At 40.6% G+C, this 19,136-nt stretch overlaps 1 protein-coding gene across 9 annotated transcripts in view; it reads right to left on the bottom strand.

The window, feature by feature from the left end:
* Positions 1-19,136, bottom strand: part of BTBD9 (BTB domain containing 9) — a 506,404-nt gene that overhangs the window by 108,769 nt on the left and 378,499 nt on the right. For all 9 annotated transcript variants that reach the window (XM_065542923.2, XM_005553116.5, XM_045390224.3 and 6 more), the window contains one exon: positions 8,781-8,888. In XM_065542923.2, the coding sequence (XP_065398995.1) occupies positions 8,781-8,888 (108 nt within the window). The remainder of the gene's footprint in view (positions 1-8,780; positions 8,889-19,136) is intronic.

Below are 19,136 nucleotides of genomic sequence, written 5' to 3'. Positions count from 1 at the left end.
AGGAAAATGTGGCTGGAGTGTCCTTTCCGGGGAAGCACAACTCGTGCTTGGGCTAAATGGCAAGGTTCTGAAGAGCCGCTGGGATATTGCTATGTATAGCACTTAATTTTGTTGATTTACTGCTGGCAGCGAATAAACCATGCCACTCTGCCCGCATCTGCTACTCAAATAATGGCAAGGACAAGCATCTATAAAACACTTATGGCTCTAGCAAAAAAAAAAAAAATTTTTTCAAATAAAGTGTTTTTAGATTTTAAAAGAAATACATGTAAATTGGTCAGAAAAATGTTGAAAATTAGAAATAATTCCCACAATCCCCTATACAAAGTCAACCATTATTAATATTTTGGCATATTTCCTTTTGGTTTTCTTCTTCCATAATTCTTCCTATTTATGATAATACTTCTATAATTTTGTACACTGCTTTTAAAACAGCTTACTTATGTATTTCCTTAAGTTATTAAAAAAACTCTTTGCAGCATCATTTTTAATAAACACCTAGATTGGGGGAAAAGTTTATTCAGAAGGGAATTTAGATGGTAAATCTGGCAGGATATAGAAAGTCTGTGATAAAATTAGAATCTAAAGGCTAGAAAGACTAGGTAGTTCCATATTAGGACTATAGAATTCCCCAGTGGAAAAAAAATTTTCATTACCTAATTCTTTTTATCTAATCATTTGTATTTGCCAAAATGTTTGGGAAGGGCACAGTTTTGGATAGATGATGGCTGGGGTCACTAATACTTTGGCAGACAGAATTACTATCCAACAGGACCATGACAAAACAAAGAAATTGTTTAAAAAATGAATGCAAATGAGGTCAATATGTGAGGGAGTACACTGGCAGGAAACACGACAGCTATATAACATGGCAGAGGCACAGCCAAGCACATGAAAGGTAAGGAAAATGACTTGGGGTCACTGGGGACTATCGACAGCTGACTACAAGTCAGCCCATGCTGCAGTGGTTTTGGGACTTCAGATCCAAGATGGCTGACATCGTAGGCACAGTTCGCTCTCCCTTCCTGGAAACCACTGACATGCTACCACAGAAATGCAAAGAGAATACATTCAAAAAGGTTGCAAATTGGAGAGGACATCAGTAAATGAAAAATTTTGGTGAATTTTGAGAAAATGATATGCACATGAAATATTACTCATTTATAAATCGAGGAGAACTGGGCAGATTTCCATACCGAAGCAAACTGAGCAGGATAATGACAAATGACCCACATCCAGCCATGTCATTGTGAAATTTGAGACTACCAGAGGTGAAGAGAAGATCCTAAAGGCTTCTATAGAGAAAAATAAATTACTACAAAGAATATGAATCAGATTGACATCAGATTTCTCATCTGCAACATTAGATACGAGATAGCAATAAATCCAAGCTGTTAGACTTCTGAAAAAAACTGAATTCTATACCCAGTCCAACTATGATTCAGATATGCTGGGCTTCTGAAAATTTGTATTCTATTTCCCTTTTCTGAAAAAAAAATTACCCATAGATTTATTCTGTGCAATGGCCATGAGTGATCTTTCTTTCTTTCTTTGAGACAGGGTCTTGTTTTGTCACCCAGGTTGGAGCGCAGTAGTGTGATCTTAGCTCACTATAACCTCGAACTCCTGGGCTTCAGCAATCCTCCCTCCACAGCCTCCTAAGTAGCCGCAACTACAGGTGTGTGCCATGATATCTAGCTTTTTTTTTTTTTTTTCTCACATTTTATTTATTTGGTAGAGATAGGGTCTCACTATGTTGCTGGGGCTGGTCTTGAACTCCTGGCCTCAAACAATCCTCCTGCCTCAGCCTCCCAAAGTGCTGGGATTATAGCAATCTTTTTAACTAAATGTTCAGGCTCAACAGACCCAAACAAGCCATAATTGGCTTTAGATTCACCTAGGAGACAGAACGGGAAACACAGCAAGCTCCCAGCACAGCACCAGGTATTTCTTCCCTTCGGCAGTCTTTGTAGCAGTCAACACAACCGTCTGGGGGCTATTCTTTTTGGCCTGCAGGTGACACCTCAAATAAGAGCATTAAGAATCAAGAAAAAAAAAAAAAAACAGAGAGTATATAAGACTCAAGGAAAAAAAAGAGTATATAAGACTCAACAACTGGTGACTGTGGAGCTGCTCTGGCTTAGAAGCCTCACATTCCAAATAGAAACTAATACTTCTTGTGACAGCTCCATAAGCACAGATCCCAGAATCGCAAGGAATAAGCCCAATTACAAAAGTCTCTGCACTCAGGGAAGCACAAGGATCTATAGTTTCTGACCAGATATTTACAGTTCTCCCAGGCCACATGCAATGTACCATTTCAGGGGTAATTTTTAAAATCATAAGCAATGTTGCTTATAACGCCACAGACATTCCACTACAATCAGGTTTTCAGGGGGACAGGTCTAGAAAACTAACAGAGGCCCGAGGTCAATATCTCAAGCAAAGGGAAAGGGTTTTTTGTTTTGTTTTGTTTTTTTAAACCATTTACCTACATTCCACAAAAAGAAAATGAAATTGAGGAAACAGTGTTACCAATGATAGGAAAGAAGAAATTTTAGGATCGCAGACATAAACAATCTGTTCAAAATCAACCAATGAACAAACAGTATGCTTCAGAAGATTCTGCAACAGGAAAAAACTAATCAGAAACTTCCAGAAAACAAAAAGCTGTCTAACAGGAAGCTACTTAAAATGTGGAATAATTTTGAGCACTTGTAAGGAAATCTAATCTGCTTCATCAGAACAGTACAATTCTTCCAAGAGGGGAACAGGTTTACTGACATAGAATAACATTTTCCTAACTCTAGATCCAACCAATTACTAGATCTGTCATGAACAATGTTTATATAATCATTATATTATAATGAGATCTTAGTGCTTTTCCCTTTTCAGGATCAATTTATAGTTAACACATAGATGATTTAACTATAAGTTACAGAACAAAAAATAAGTATCACAATGTCAATATAGTAAAGCAGCTAACAGAAGATGAGAAGTAGAAAGGGAAAAATAGAGGGAAATGTAGTGGGTGGCAATTTTTTCATCAACGTAGTAAAGAGTCAAGAAATATTGTTTATAACTGATGGATCAAAAAATAGAGGTTTAGGCCGGGCGCGGTGGCTCACGCCTGTAATCCCAGCACTCTGGGAGGCCAAGGCGGGTGGATCACAAGGTCAGGAGTTCGAGACCAGCCTGACCAATGTGGTGAAATCCCGTTGGTGAAACCCCTCTGCTAAAACTACAAAAATTAGCCAGGTGTGGTGGTGTGCCCCTGTAATCTTAGCTACTCAGGAGGCTGAGGCAGGAGAATCACTTGAACCCAGGAGGCACAGGTTGCAGTGAGCTGAGACCACGTCATTGCACTCCAGCCTGGGTGACAGAGAGAGACTATGTCTCAGAAAAAAAAAAATAATAATAGAGGTTTAGCCGGGTACGGTGGCTCACGCCTGTAATCCCAGCACTTTGGGAGGCCGAGGCGGGAGGATCACGAGGTCAGGAAATCGAGACCATCCTGGCTAACACAGTGAAACTCCATCTCTACTAAAAATATAAAAAATTAGCCGGGCGTGGTGGCGGACGCCTGTAGTCCCAGCTACTCGGGAGGCTGAGGCAGGAGAATGGCGTGAACCCAGGAGGCGGAGCTTGCAGTGAGCCAAGATCACGCCATTGCACTCCAGCCTGGGCGACAAAGCGAGACTCCGCCTCAAAAAAAAAAAATTATTATAATAATAGAGGTTTAAGTATATTATTTAATTGTAAAAGATAAATACTAACAGAACTAAAAAACATAACTAACAAAAATGAGGGATGGTTAAATGAGCTAAATTTCTCATTTGTTTTATATCAAGGAGTTAGTAAAGTTGTTAAGAAAAGAGGTGTGAATTTTTTTTTTTTTTTTAAAGATGAGCTTTCGCCCATCTTAGCTGCCCAAAGTGCTGGGATTACAGGTGTTAGCCACTGCGGCCAGTCTGCTTTTGACCATTTTTTCAGTTTTTAAAACTTCTTGACTATAAAAATATTTCAGCCAGGCGCGGTGGTTCACGCCTGAACTTTGGGAGGCCAAGGTGAGTGGATCACCTGAGGTCAGGAGTTCAAGACCAGCCTGGCCAACATTGTGAAACCCTATCTCTACTAAAAATGCACAAAATTAGCCAGCCATGGTAGCATGTGCTTGTAATCCCAACTACTTGGGAGGCTGAGACCAGAGAATCACTTGAATCTGGGAGGTGGAGGCTGCAGTGAGCCAAGATTACGCCACTGCACCCCAACTTGGGTGACACAGTAAGACTCTGTCTCCAAAAAAAAAAAAAAAAGTGAGAGCTTTTAAAATAAAGGGTACAGGTCAAAGGGTACAGGATTAGATTGTATGAAGAAAGAGGGGTAAAATGTAATTTTAAAAAATTAGTCACTATAAAAACAGAGTTATCTATAATAGAAAATAACTGCTTATCCCGAAAACAAACCAAGAGACTTAGGAGAGCTACTATGAAGGAAAATATCCCACTCCTGGTGCAGAGAAACTAACAGAGACACTGGAGAATCTCATTCCCCAGGGATTTTTCAGAGGACAGCAAATATCTTATGTTTTGATTTCTTTACTAGGTAGAATGCTATCAAGAGGTGGAGCTATGATCTTTGAAAACTCCATATAATTTCATTTATAAACTCACGTACTCTATTTCAATAAAGAGCAGACTACAATTCTTGAAACTAACAGAATCCTCTCTTGAGGTCTGCTCTGTAGCATATTAAAACATTTTGCCTTTTATCATTTACATATCTTCTACATTTCTTAAGGCCTAACTTGAAAAAGGGAGGTACAATACATTCAAGTTACGCTTATAAACATAAAATCATAACCTCTGGTTCCATTGATTCTTACAAGGTTAACAGGCATTTGCCTTCTTACTACTATTTCTCTTCTTCTAATGTATTATTTATTTAATAATTTGTAAAACATTGCTATCCCATCTAAGTGCTAAAATACAAAGTTAAAAACATATAAATTATTTAAATCCACCAATAAAAAAGTTTAAAAAGAGAAAAATATGTTGATAATTTAATGCAAAGCTACTAGAAGAGGATCTAATGAGTGAACGAGACTTTGAAACCAGAAAAGTCCCCATTTAACTAAATACAAAATGAATATGACATGTAACTGATCAATAGTTAGTCAATTGGCTCTTGTTAAAAACCCACACTGGGCCGGGCGCGGTGGCTCATGCCTGTAATCCCAGCACTATGGGAGGCCAAGGTGGACGGATCACCTAAGGTCAGGAGTTCAAGACTGGCCTGGCCAACGTGGTGAAACCCCGTCTCTACTAAAATACAAAAATTAACCTGGCACAGTGGCACACACCTGTAATCCCAGCTACTTGGGAGGCTGAGGCAGGAGAATCACCTGAACCTGGGAGGCAGAGGTTCCAGTGAGCTGAGATCACACCATTGCACTTCAGTCTGAGTGTCAGAGTGAGACTCCGTCTCAAACAACAACAACAACAACAAAACACCCACATTGTATAGCACCTTTGTGTTAGTCCATTTTCACACTACTATATAGAAATATCTGAGACTGAGTAACTTATAAACAAAGAGCTTTAACTGACTCACATTTTCACATGGCTGGAGAGGCGTCAGGAAACTTACAATCATGGCAGAAGGTGAAGGGGAGGCAAGCACCTTCTTCACAAGGCAGCAGGAGAGAGAAGAGTGAAGAACTTCCAAACACTTCTAACACCATCAGATCTCATGAGAACTCACTCAATATCATGGGGACAGCATGGGGGAAATTGCCCCCATGATCCAGTCACCTCCCTTAACACATGGGGATCACAGGTCCCTCCCTCGACACATGGGGATTATAATTCGAGATGAGATTTGGGTGGGGACACAGAGCCAAACCATGTCAACCTTTAACAGAGGGACATAAAAGAGAAGAGGAATCCAGTTTACAACAATAAGTGACAAAAGAGACCCGTGGTGGGTAAGACACGTACAAGATGACAAGCTTTGAGGAAGTACAAGGTCTGGTCTGGGAGCTGTGGACCCAATTAGCAAAGACTCTGGGAAGACAAATGCATAGTTGTTCACGGGCCGTGGAGGCCCTTCTATTTTATAAAAAGGGTTCCAGGAGCTTGGGATACATTAACCACTTTGTTTCCCCCTTTTCATCATCTAGCTTGGTACAGTCTTCTTTAGCAGTGTTTTGAGTCCAAAGAGGCAATGTGGTATAGTGGCAAGAACCTGGATTTAAAACTTAGCTCTGCTTCTGGAAGAAGAGGCTGGGATGGTTATAAGATCTGTGCTCCACTGGGAAGTGGCTACCCAACCAGGAACTGACTACATTTCCCAGCCATATCAGCATCTAGTATGGCAATGTGACTAGTTTATCTCAGTGGCATGTTAGTGGAAGTCATGTATGCTACCCGTAAAGCACGGCTTTTCAGAACTAGGTGTACCCTCTCTATTCTTTCTCCTGCCAGCTAAATGTGGCTGATGCTGAGGAGGAACTAGATGGCAGAACCACAAGAAAGAAGCTGCCTGGGTTCCTCAGTCACTTCTGGGAAAATCACTTAACTATGAACACACACACGGGCTGTCCCATGACAGAAATAAATTATTGTGTTAAGCCACCGAAATACTAAAGCTTATTTGTTACAGTAGCAAGAGTTAACCTAACCAACATATATATATATGCTGATAATTACTAAAATAATAATGGCGATGGTGTCAGACACTGCATTAAACAAGTCATCATTAATACTGTTAAGAAATCTTGGCCCAGCCTAGGCAACAAGGTAAGGTGCTATCTCCACAAAAAAAAAAAAAAAAAAAAAAAATTAGCTGGGCACAGTGGCACGCAGCTACAGTCCCAGCTGCCTGGGAGACTGAGGTGGGAAGATCACTTGAGCCCAGGAGTTTGAGGGTACAGTGAGCCTTGATCTGCACTCCAGTCTGGGCAACAGAGTGAGACGCTGCCCCCACCCCAAGTAAGCACATGAAAAGATGCTCAACATCATTAGCCATGAGGAAAATGCACATGAAAACCATAATGATATGCTACTTCATCCCCACTAGGATGGCTATGGTCAAAAAGATGGGCAATAGCAAGTACTTGTGAGAATGTGGAAAAATTAGAACCCTCAAACATTGATGGTGGGAAGGTAAAATGGTGCAGCTGCTGTGAAAAATTTTGGCAGTTCCTCAAAAAGTTAAACGCAGAGTTATCCTATGACCCAGCAATTCTACTCTCAGATGTAGACCCAAAGGAATCGAAAATATATGTTCACATAAAAACTTGTACAGAAATGTTCATAGCAGCATTATTCATAATAGCCAAGAAGTGGAAACCATTCAAATGTTTATCAGCTGAAGAATGGATAAACAAATGTGGTATATGCATACAATGGAATACTATTCAGCCATAAGAAATGAAATTCGGATATATGCTACAACACGGATGAACCTTGAAAACATTATGCTAAGTGAAAGAAGCAAGGAACAAAAGGTCACATACTATACAATTCCATTTATATGAAATGTCCAGAGCATGCAAATCCATAAAGAAAAGACAGAAAGTAGATTATTGGATGCTGGGGCTGGGAGAGTTGGAGGGAAATGGGCAGTGACTGCTAATGGAGAAAATGTTTCTTTTTGGGGTGATGAAAATGTTGTGGAATATTAGATAGCAGTGGTGGTTGCACAACACTGTGAATATACTAAAAACCACTCAATTGTACACTTTAAAAGGGTAAATTTTATGGTATGTGAATTATATCTCAATTTCAAAAAGAAAAGAAAAGGAGAAATGCATTTGCTCCACCTTGCCTCTTAGAGATTCTGGCTCGACACAAAGAGGCACTGAGCTCTTTTCATGTACCATGATTCTAGGCTGCTCAGAACCCGCAGACTTCTTCCTATCTTCTGCTGCAAGCAGACAAGTCCAAACAGCCCCAGTGCCATATGCATTAAATGCCTCTGTCTGCATGTGGAGAAATAAGGTACAAGGCTTTCCTTACTTTGAGTAACAGCATAGTTAACAACGAGATGAGATAAATAAACAGTGACGCTAGCCCTGAGAATGCTATGAGTGTGGGGAATAGGATAGAGCTCCATAATAACTACTAAAGTATATATTGCTTCAGCAAAGTTCTCTAAGGAAGAAAACAATCCTAAAAAATGTTCTCACTCATAGGTGGGAGTTGAACAGTGAGAACACTTGGACACAGGGAAGGGAACATCACATACTGGGGCCTGTTGGGGGGTGGGAGGCTGCGGGAGGGATAGCATTAGGAGAAATACCTAATGTAAATGACAAGTTGATGGGTGCAGCAAACCAACATGGCACATGTATATGTATGTATCAAACCTGCACATTGTGCACATGTACCCTAGAACTTGAAGTATTAAAAAAAAAGTGTGGTGTGTGGTGGGTGCTGTGGCAGGGTGGAGCGGAAGGGTTCTGAGAGAGGATTGCATAAGGAAAGTATCCTTTTTTCCCCTATTTAGGCACACATGCCATTTTCAAAAGTGTGAGTCAAATTCACACCACAGAATAGAGAACATCAAGTAAATTTCATGTAAGTATTTGGTGACATCAAGTAAATTTCATATAAGTATTTAATAGTCAAAACTGAAGAGAAGATCACTGGAGTGTGTTTTCAATCTCCAAGTAAGAATGTAATTTGGTGATTCTATGATTCTTCTTTGGAGCCTCCCAATCCACTGGGAAGACTGTCTTTTCAATAGGAATAAATTCCTGAAAAGACACAACTTACTTGCAGGAGACTTTAGTTCTGTCAGCAACCATGGTCCACTGTTGCTGGTTGGTAGAAACCTCAACGTAGTAGCTATAGCTTCGATCATCACAATCCCACAGTAGTAACCTGAACAAACAGAAAAACGTAAGATTGCTGTAAACATTTTAACTGGTTGTTTCCTTAGGCTGCGGGCATATCCCTCCCACCCACCTCCTTTGTCCAGCACATTTCTAAGACTGGACAAAGTGAATCCCAAAAAAGCATGAAGAGAACAGGCTGAGTCAGTCTGCAGTGAGAGGCTTTTAATCTTTAGTTTTTTTTCACAAGTCCCCCAATCCCAGGTAGCCTCTGCCCCACTGGTGGCAAAGTTCTTTAGACTGGTTTAGGAGAGAAATGTCCCCAGATCACCCTTCCAGTTTCCTCTAGCTCTCCTCTCCAGCTGGTTCGGCTGACCACTGCTCATGGGAGAATCTGTAACTTCAAATAGATTTTTATTTTTCATTTCTATTTTTAGAGACAAGGTGTTTCTCTGTCATCCTGGCTGGAGTGCAGTGGTGTGATCAGCGGAGTAATCAGGGATGTAAACAGTGGAGGCTCACTGTAGCCTCCAACTCCTAGGCTCAAGTGATCCTCCCACCTCAATCTCCTGAGTGGCTGGGACTATAGGTGCACACTATATATTTTTTGTAGAGGCACAGTCTCACTATGTTGCCCAGGCAGGTCCTGAACTCCTGGTCTCAAGTGATCCTCCTACCTTTGCCTCCCAAAGTGCTGAGATTATAGGTATGAGCCACTGTGCCCAGCCTAATTGATATTTTTATTTTTATTTTTAGAGCACATTTTCACTCTGCTGCCCAGACTGGACTGCAGTGGTGTGATCATAGCTCCTTGCAGCCTCCAACTCCTGGGCTCAAGTGATCCTTCTACCTCAGCCTCCCAAGTAGTTACAAGCATGCACCACCATGCCTGGCTATTTTTTAATTTTATGTAGAGTCAGGGTCTCACTATGTTGCCCAGGCTGGTCTCAAACTTCTAGCCTCAAGTGATCCTCCCACCTCAGCCTCCCAAAGTGCCAGGATTACAGGTGTGAGCCACTGTGCTGGTCTAATTGATATTTCTTATAGTATTTTCTAATTGGTTATAACCTCATCACCTTTATTATCATGTTTTAGCTTCCTTCTTATTCTCACCAGGATTTTTACATAGCTGTAGTAGGATTATCTGATTTGGAGATATAGGCAAACATACATTCATTTGCAAAACTTTCATTATTTAGAAATTGATTACCTTGGTCCTGTTCTTAACCCCCTTTTCTGCCCAGATAAGAACTTAAGCATTAACTGTGTAATTCCATTTACATGAAGCTCAAAGCAGACAATTTATCTGTTGGTGACAGGAATCAGAATAGTGGTTAGCTCTGGGGGAGGTATCGCCCAGGAAAGGGTCAAAGGGAATTTTCTAGAATCCTGGAAAAGTACTAATTTTGATCTGAGTGGTAGTTATGCATGTAAATAATCACTGAGCTATACATAAAAGATCTGTTCACTCTGTGTGTGTTACTCCCCCATTTTACATATATATAATTTTTTTTTTTTTTGATATGGAGTCTCACTCTGTCTCTCAGGCTGGAGTGCAATGGCGTAATCTCAGCTCACTGCAACCTCTGCCTCCCGGGTTCAAGTGATTATCCTGCCTCAGCCTCCTGAGTAGCTGGGATTACAGGTGCCCACCACCATGCCCAGCTAATTTTTGTATTTTTAGTAGAGATGGGGTATCACCAGGTTGGCCAGGCTGGTCTCAAACTCCTGACCTCAAGTGATCCACCTGCCTCAGCCTCCCAAAGTGTTGGGATTACAGGCGTGAGCCACTGTGCCCGGCCTAAAAAATAATTTTAGAAAAGAATCTGAGCATTGCAGTACAGGATTAGTATTTTGCTTCTGACAGTGCCACAGGGGAGACAGATATTATTTTCTATTACTTCAGCCTTAAAAGTCCTTCTCATAAAAACTATATATTTTACTGCTTTATAGTTGGTCATATGTGTTTGCTTCCTCTACCAGCTGGCATAGATAGTAAGCTCCTTGAAGGCAGTGTCTATGTCTTACTGATTTTTTCTATACCATTGACAGAATGTCTCACATGGAGCTTAAACTCAGTCAGTGGTTGCTGAGCAAATACACTCTTGTTAACAACAACAATAATGGCTGGGCGTGGTGGCTCATGCTGTAATCCTATCACTTTGGGAGGCCAAGGCGGGCATGGAGCTTAAACTCAATCAGCGGTTGCTCAGCAAATACATTCTTGTTAACAACAATAATAATGGCTGGGCGTGGTAGCTCACGCCTGTAATCCTATCACTTTGAGAGGCCAAGGCGGGTGACAGAGATCTGGAGATCGAGACCATCCTGGCTAACATAGTGAAACACCATCTCTACTAAAAATACAAAAAATTATCCAGGCGTGGTGATGGGCGCCTGTAATCCCAGCTACTTGGGAGGCTGAGGCAGGAGAATAGCTTGAATCTGGGAGGCAGAGCTTGCAGCGAGCTGAGATCATACCACTGCACTCCAGCCTGGTCGATAGAGGAAGACTCTGTCTCAAAAAAAAAAAAAAAAAAAAAAAACCAATAATAATGATCATGATGGCCAATATTTCTTTAATGTTAACTGTGTATCAGTCCCTATGTTAAGTGCTCTATACAATTTGTCTTATTAAAATCCTTCTAAATATCCTCTTAGCAAGCATTATTATTATGCAATTACAGACATTGAAAGTGTAAGGATTAAAGCATGTTAAGTAACCTGTCTAAACTCATACAGTAACTAAGTGATGGAAATGATACAAGCTTCTCACCTGGTACCTTCACCAAAAGCCCATTTCTGTAATCCCACTGTCAAATGTTTCCATTACTCTAGTTTATATATCTGGTTCCCAATTTACAACCTCTAACCTATCACTCTATAAAAGTGGTTTGTATTATTTTCCCTTAATCTTATGATTATAATCAGTGAAAATCCTTTGCACAAGTTCACTTTAGTGTCATATATAAAGCTATTACTGAGGACTAGGATTGCCTGTATTTTCTGTTTTCCTTTACCCTTACCTTTTTTTGTTGTTGTTGGAGGAGGTTGGGGGGACAGCTTCTCTCTCTGTTGCCCAGGCTGGAGTGCAGTGGTGCAATCATAGCTCACTGCAGCCTCAAACTCCTGGGCTAAAGCAATCCTCCTGCCTCAGCCTCCCAAGTAGCTGGGATTACAGGCACACACTACCACACCCACCCAGCTAATTTAAAAACAAACAAACAAAAAGATTATTTTGTAGAGATAGGGTCTCACTGTGTTGGCCAGGTGGGGTCAAACTCCTGGCCTCAAGCCACCCTCTTGCCTGGCCTCCTAAAGGGCTCGCCTTCCCTTTCATTCCTTATTTTCTATTGTAATTCTGTTTGCTATCCATAATACCTAATATTTTTGAATTCCTCTTTGAAGTAGAGAAAACTGGTAAATGGGTTTGGAAAGCATTAGCAGATGATACCTACTGATTCTCTTTAATACGCCTGAGTGTTTAATCTCTCAAAGTACCCTGAATGAATCAGAAAGGATTCCACTCTGTTGTTCTTAAGTGTCCCAAAATCCTACTCTTATATTACACTAATTTGCTTATAAGAATATGAATCATTTCCTTCATTAGTCATTTCCTCAAATATTATCCTAGTCTCTAAGCACTTTTATGCAGTTAGCCTATGCTAATTTATATTTATTTTGAGTAACTTTTAAAAGTGTATTTTTTGCTTCTATGTTTGGCTCTCATTTTGATTATAAGAACTTTAGAAAGATGTTTATCTTTCTCTTTTTAAAAACTCTGCTTCAAACATGTGGGCTCTGTTCATGGCATATGTTCCATGTATGTTCTGGATTGAAATCATTCATAACTCTGACACAGTAGAGTAAAACTAGGGGAAAACTTAAAATCAATTAATAATTCTCTTCATTTAACAGTTCTGGCAACAGAACTGTTGTTGGAAGATAATGTTGAGGTTACTTTCCCCAATGGAATTTTAAATTATTTATGGAGAGCCAGGTTTATCATATTCCCTATCCTTCTAGATAATCATAAGCTAGTGTTTCTACAGAGGATTAAAATGAAAACAGTCAGTCCCTTTTGGGATAGAACCTAACCAGATCTCAAAATATTTCATGGAAAATGACTGCCTTGAGGATATGGGATATGGAGAAGATAAAAAAATGGAGGATAAATTATGAGTATCATGTATGTTCTAGTAGATATTCTTGGAGTGATAATATATTTGAGGAAAATTTTAAGGTGTATATATCATGCTCTGTAAGTAGCTTATTCTATAAAAGTCCTCCAATTTGTTTCAAGGCAAATTATTATTTTAAAATGAAGGTAATCTGAAATTCCAGTAACTTTTAAAACATACACACACAGTACATATGGTTTGTAACTGGCTACTTTTGCTTAATGGTCTATTACGAATATCTTTTTGTATCATCAAATATTCTTCTACATCATATGTACTGAATAGTATTTCACTGTATGGATGTCTCATACTTTATTTAATCAATCTATTATTATTAGACACTTAAGCAGTTAATATTTCACTGTTATGAAAATTCTTTTCTTTTTCCTTTGGAAACAGGGTTTTGCTCTGTTGCCCAGGCTGGAGAATGAAGTGGCACAGTCCTAGCTCACTGCAGCCTCGATTTCCTGGACTCAAGCAATCCTCCTGCCTCAGCTTCCTGAGTAGCTAGGACTACAGCTGCATACCACCACGCCCCGCTGATATTAAAAAAAATTTTTTTTGTTGCCCAGGCTAGTCTCCAACTCCTGGCCTTAAGCAATCCCTCCACCTCAGCTTCCCAAAGTGTTGGGATTAAAAGCATGAGCCACTGAGTCCAGCCTATTATGAAAATTTTGCAATAGACATTCTTAAGCTAAATCTATGATTATTGTTTTTGAATGATTCTGTAAGTGGAACTCCTGGAGCAGGGCATATAACATCTCGAGGCTTTGATATATATCATAAAATAGCTGTATTCTTCTATTCCCCCCAACCCCAAGCAAAAATCTATACCAATTTATATTAACACTACCAGCATTGCATAACAAATGCCTGTTTCTGTGCATCATCACCAATATTATGTATTATGTTTAAAAATACTGCTAATTTGATAGCTGAAATATCTCATTAATCTGCAATTTTTAACTTATTGAGCTTGAACATTTTACCCATTTTCTACTTACATTTATCTTTTTGTTAATGACTTACAAAATGTCCTCTATATTTAAAGATATTAATCTACTGCCTATCATAGTTTGCATGCTGAAGGTATTAATTTTTATTAGCCTAGTCTATCGATCTTTACCTCAATAATTTATCCTGGCCTAAATTCTTTTTTTCTGAACAGCAGCCAAGTGCTCATACTGGTTAAGACATCCTCTCTCTATTCCTCTATTAAGAGTCCTCAGGGACTGGAGATTGGGGTCATGGTGACTCCTGAGCGGAAAAGGGACACTGATGGATCTCAGGTCATCGAGCCTAGAGCTCAGACTCAACCTACATGCTGAAGTTTTAAAGAGGACTTCTAACTCATGCCCAGGACGCACATTTGCTTGGAATTTAGGCTTAGGCAGGAATTAAACCCCTTTGGTGATTTGATTGAAAAAGGCAACTGCAGCTGAAGAACACTAAAGGAAAAACTGATTCAATCTCTGCTTTGCCATTGAGAGGAATTTTGTTCTACCAGTTCCCTTCATTTCTTTGGCTGCCTGAAAAGTGTATTCTTATGTTTTTGTGCCTGCAACAACAGAGAGCTATTTCTGACTTGTAAACTAGCTGGGAATGTTTGCATGGTGAGCTCGCCCAGGACAGACACTCTCTATGACCTTAACTGAGATGAGCTCCTTAAACATATACCGCACACTTCCACCCACAGATCAGAAGCCATTTTCAAAAGGGGCTGAATAAAGGAAGTTGCTGGCCAAGATTTATCGATGCAGGTCAGGCCGGTGTTTAGCTGTTGCCACAAACCTCTCTAACTAATGAGCCCAGCATGAAATGCCTGGTGATATTATATATGTTGTCTCCTCCGTCTTCCCTTATTCTCACTGTGAAGTTTCCCTAAAAGCAGTGAAGAGCTGGGCTTTTTTTTCTTTTAATTGATTAGCAGATGTGATTTTGCTTACATCTTCCATAAATGCTCTGGCTGGCTGCATACCATTGATTACCAGGGGTTCAGTTTACAGCAACTAATTGCTTTCCTTGCTGGTATTTTGATACAAAATTCAATAGCGAATATGTTTTCAAAACTCTTGTCTTTGTGGCTTGAGTCAGAAGTGACTCAAGGCAAACCCAGTGGACTGAGTTTTCCCGTCTTTAAAACATTTGTTCTCTCATCAGTCTGTGAAGAAAGTTTCCAAGTTGTAGCATTCTAATTGGAAGGTCTGCATTATGCATGCGATGACAAACTATGTTGTGCTGAATGGCACTTTTTTCATCCTTTTCTTAAGGGATTAATACTGTGCCAGATTGTGAACAATGGCTGAGGTTTAACAGTTGAGGTCAACAGCTTCTCCACTGAATTGGTGCCTTTTAGACCAGAAGCAAGTGCCTGTTGTGCCTGTTTCTAACTGTCCATCATTTGTGGGAAATTCCACTGGAAGGCCTGGGACCACAATGCCACTGTTGCTAAATTTTCTCATTTGGGTGAAAACAAACTAAAGGAAGATCAGCAACCAGGATATTAGTGATAGTGCAATAACTTCTGATCAAATCCATTCCTAATCTTTCAGTTAAAGTCAAAGATACTCCTGACCTCAAAAACGTATACAGTATATTCTTTGGTAAAGATCCTTTAAGTTCCTCAGAAATAATTGTCCTCCATTCAACAATTCAAAAAATATTTACTGAATAACTACTAAGTAACATTAGGCAAGTCACTTAACTTACTTATACTTTGGTTGCATCCTTTGTGACATTAAATGTCGAGATCTGATGGCTTCTCAGCACTCTTCCAGTTCTAACATTTAATAATTCCGTTATAGCATATGCAGAGGTTTTTTTGGTATGTCTGTATGTTACACAGTAACTCCTGTCTTTGACAACTATTTCCAGACCAACCTCAAGGTGGACGTGGGAGATTCCTGAGCTTAGTTTATCCTCTGGACTTGGAAGCTGGGCTAATCAGATTTTCTTTCTCAAAAATTTAGAATTATGTGAGATTCCAGCTTAATGTGCTCTGTTCACTTGAAATGAGATGATGAAAATATAGGCATTCTGGGGGTGAGTCTCTTTGATCATAGGCATACAGAAGCAAAGAAAGACATCTGCAGTGAGAAGCAGAGACCACAGGTTGTGCAGTCCAGGGAGAGCTACATGGGGTCCTGACAGATTCCAATGTCTGGTTTCAAAACCTACTAGGGCCCTTCAAGTTTCTGCCCTAGTAGTCCATGAAAAATCTTCTAATCACTTAAATAAAGTTACCATTTGTGGCTTAAGATATCTTTACTTGGTTTCTGTTACTTGGAACTAAAAGGGCCAAAGATAAGCTCCTAGTGGAGTGCACTGGACAGAAAAGGTACTCAATAAGAGTAGATGTTATGGCAATGAGGATGGCAATGATACCGTGATGGCTACAGAACCAGAGACACACTGAGGTAAAGTGCAGGGGTGGTGGGAAACCTCCCTTACGATGGCAATCTTTTCATTCAATTATGAAAGAGGATTCTATGCAGAAACCGAGAGCAGTAAGACTGTGGTGTACGGTGGCAAGGCAAAACAGGCTTTGGAGTGGGCTCAGTGGCATCAGTGGAGCTGTAGGGAGAGAGCCTTGCAAAGATGGAACGATCAGTGTAGTTTATAACTCTCCTCAGCAGTGGCACTGGGGAAGCAGGGCCAACAGTGACAAGAAGGAAACAGGCCAGGGTCAAGGAATGAAGGGCCAGGAAAGGTAATGACCACTTGTAGGCTGCTGAGGAGGTAAGTGGGATCAGAGATGGTAGACTAATGTTCAGAACAGAGAGAGACTGGAGGTCATGATGCAAAGAACAGATGCGACAGCTGGAAAGGTGAGGGAGAGAGGTAAGGAGTTGTGGTGACAAAGGGAAGCTTCAGCACTTTTACCTAAATCGGAAGAGTTCCGTTTCCCGCTCCTCTGGATGAGAAGCAGAAGACAAACAACACATTAGGGGCCCTATTCTAATCTCTGCTACTGAGGGGCAGGAGGGAGCCTGTAACAGCTTCCAGAAGGAATTAATACAGCTTCAGATAAACAACTTTGCTGGTGAGAAAGAGGGACTTTCCCAAAGATGAGAGGGCTCCTTATTGTCAGCTGTCACAGGGTTCGATGATGTGGCTTCGCCCTCAGGTGGAGAGCAAGGTCCAGCTGAGAAGAGCTGCTGGAGGATGCCAAGTCCAAAATGAGATTCTCAGCGGGAGCCTAGAGCCCAGTAACAATGTTTTCTCAAAAGTGTGTGAAGTAGACCAGGCGGCTGCCCTGAAGATTCCAGACATGAGAACTCCTGAGGTGCTGCCACTGCAGGGGCCTGCCTATGAATGGGCCACGACCTTTCAGGGCAAAGGGAACACCAGTCTCCTAATAGCAGGAGGAGGGAAAAACCGGCTGCTCATCAGATGGAATGGGTTTTTGGGAAGTGCATTAGTCAAAGGACGTCAGAGAGTCTACCTACTGTCTCATAGTGTTTAATCTCTCATATCTGGGACGTGGAGGGTGATTTCTCTAAAAGGGGATGAAACAATGGCACTGGTTAACAATATTCTCTTGCAGATAGCCAGAGAAAAGGCAAGCAGAAGTTCTCGGGTGTCTGGCATATGTAGTTTCTGTGTTAGTCAACTGAAGCCCAGGATTACAAACATGTGAGGAGGTGGTAAGTATACACGTTGGCTCCACCGTGTAGGCTGGCTCACTGAGAAAGGGATAGGAGGGGTTTTCCTTCTCATGAAATCTTACATTCGATATAGTATACTTTTAAAAATTTATTTAAAGCCCACACACCATGAGAGATATAGTACAATCTAGGTAAGTTATCTGAAAGTGGTAAAATACCAATGGAGAATATGCCTGGAGGATATAACTGTGGATAGCTAGATGGGGCAAAACTTGCCAAAACTTGGAGACAATACAAAACTCCCAATCTTTTTTTTTTTTTTTTTTTTTCTCTTTTTTTTAAGACAGGGTCTCAATCTGTTGCCCAGGCTGGAGTTCAGTGGTGTAATCTTGGCTCACTGCAACCTCTGCCTCCTGGGTTCAAGTGATCCTCCCACCTCAGCCTCCCAAGTAGCTGGGACTACAGGCACTCACCACCATGCCCGGCTAATTTTTTGTATTTTTTTGTAGAGAAGGTGATTTGCCATGTTGCCCAGACAGGTCTCAAACTCCTGGACTCAAGCGACCTGCCTGCCTCAGCCTCCCACAGTGCCGGGCTTACAGGCATGAGCTACCACGCCTGGCTAAAATGACCAACTTTTAACAGCTAACTAAGACCATCTTTTCACATCTTAGAAGGATTAAGTTTTTAATTTCAAGTTTCAGGTGATAACATAAAAGCTAATACCATATTACCAAATAGCATGGCTGCAGCTGCAATATTCATTAGATACTGAGTGTGGAATGAATGGTGAACAATTAATCATAGTCCCACCTCACATTCACACAGACCTCACTAGTTTCCAAATGTTTTTGCATACATTATCACATTTGGAAAAAAAAAAAAAACAATTTATAATCAGCACATTTCCTGCTTTCAAAGCAAATCTATTTTTCTAAGTTTCCTGGTTAATTTTCTTACATGGGCTAAACACTGCCCAAGCAATCTTTTACAGATTATTTAATCACTTGACAAACTCTTTTTCTTTTAACAAATAAATTTTGCCCCAGGCTTATGATCTAGACTTCATACTACACAGTCCAATTTAATGAAAATTCTCAGCCGGGCATGGTGGCTCACACCTGTAATCCCAGCACTTTAGGAGGCCAAGGTGGGTGGATCACCTGAGGTCAGGAGTTCAAGACCACCCTGGGCAACATGGGGAAAACCCATCTCTATTAAAAATACAAAACTTAGCCGGGCGAGGCAGCGTGCACCTGTTATCCCAGCTATTCAGGAGGCCGAGGCAGGAGAATCACTGGAACCCGAGAGAAGGAGGTTGCAGTGAGCTGAGATTGTGCCACTGCATTCCAGCCTGGGCAACGAGAGCAAAACTCAGTCAAGAAAGAAAGAAAAAGAAAGAAAGAAAAGAAGGAAGGAAGGAAGGAAGGAAGGAAGGAAGGAAAGAAAGAAAAAGAAAAAAAGAAAATTATTTCATTTTATGCTTTCAATGTGGAAATACGATAAAAT

Source organism: Macaca fascicularis, chromosome 4 (genome assembly GCF_037993035.2).
Source record: "Macaca fascicularis isolate 582-1 chromosome 4, T2T-MFA8v1.1".
Classification (NCBI taxonomy): Eukaryota; Metazoa; Chordata; class Mammalia; order Primates; family Cercopithecidae; genus Macaca; species Macaca fascicularis.
Note: the sequence above shows the minus strand (reverse complement) of the source record. Positions and strands in the feature narration are given on the sequence as shown.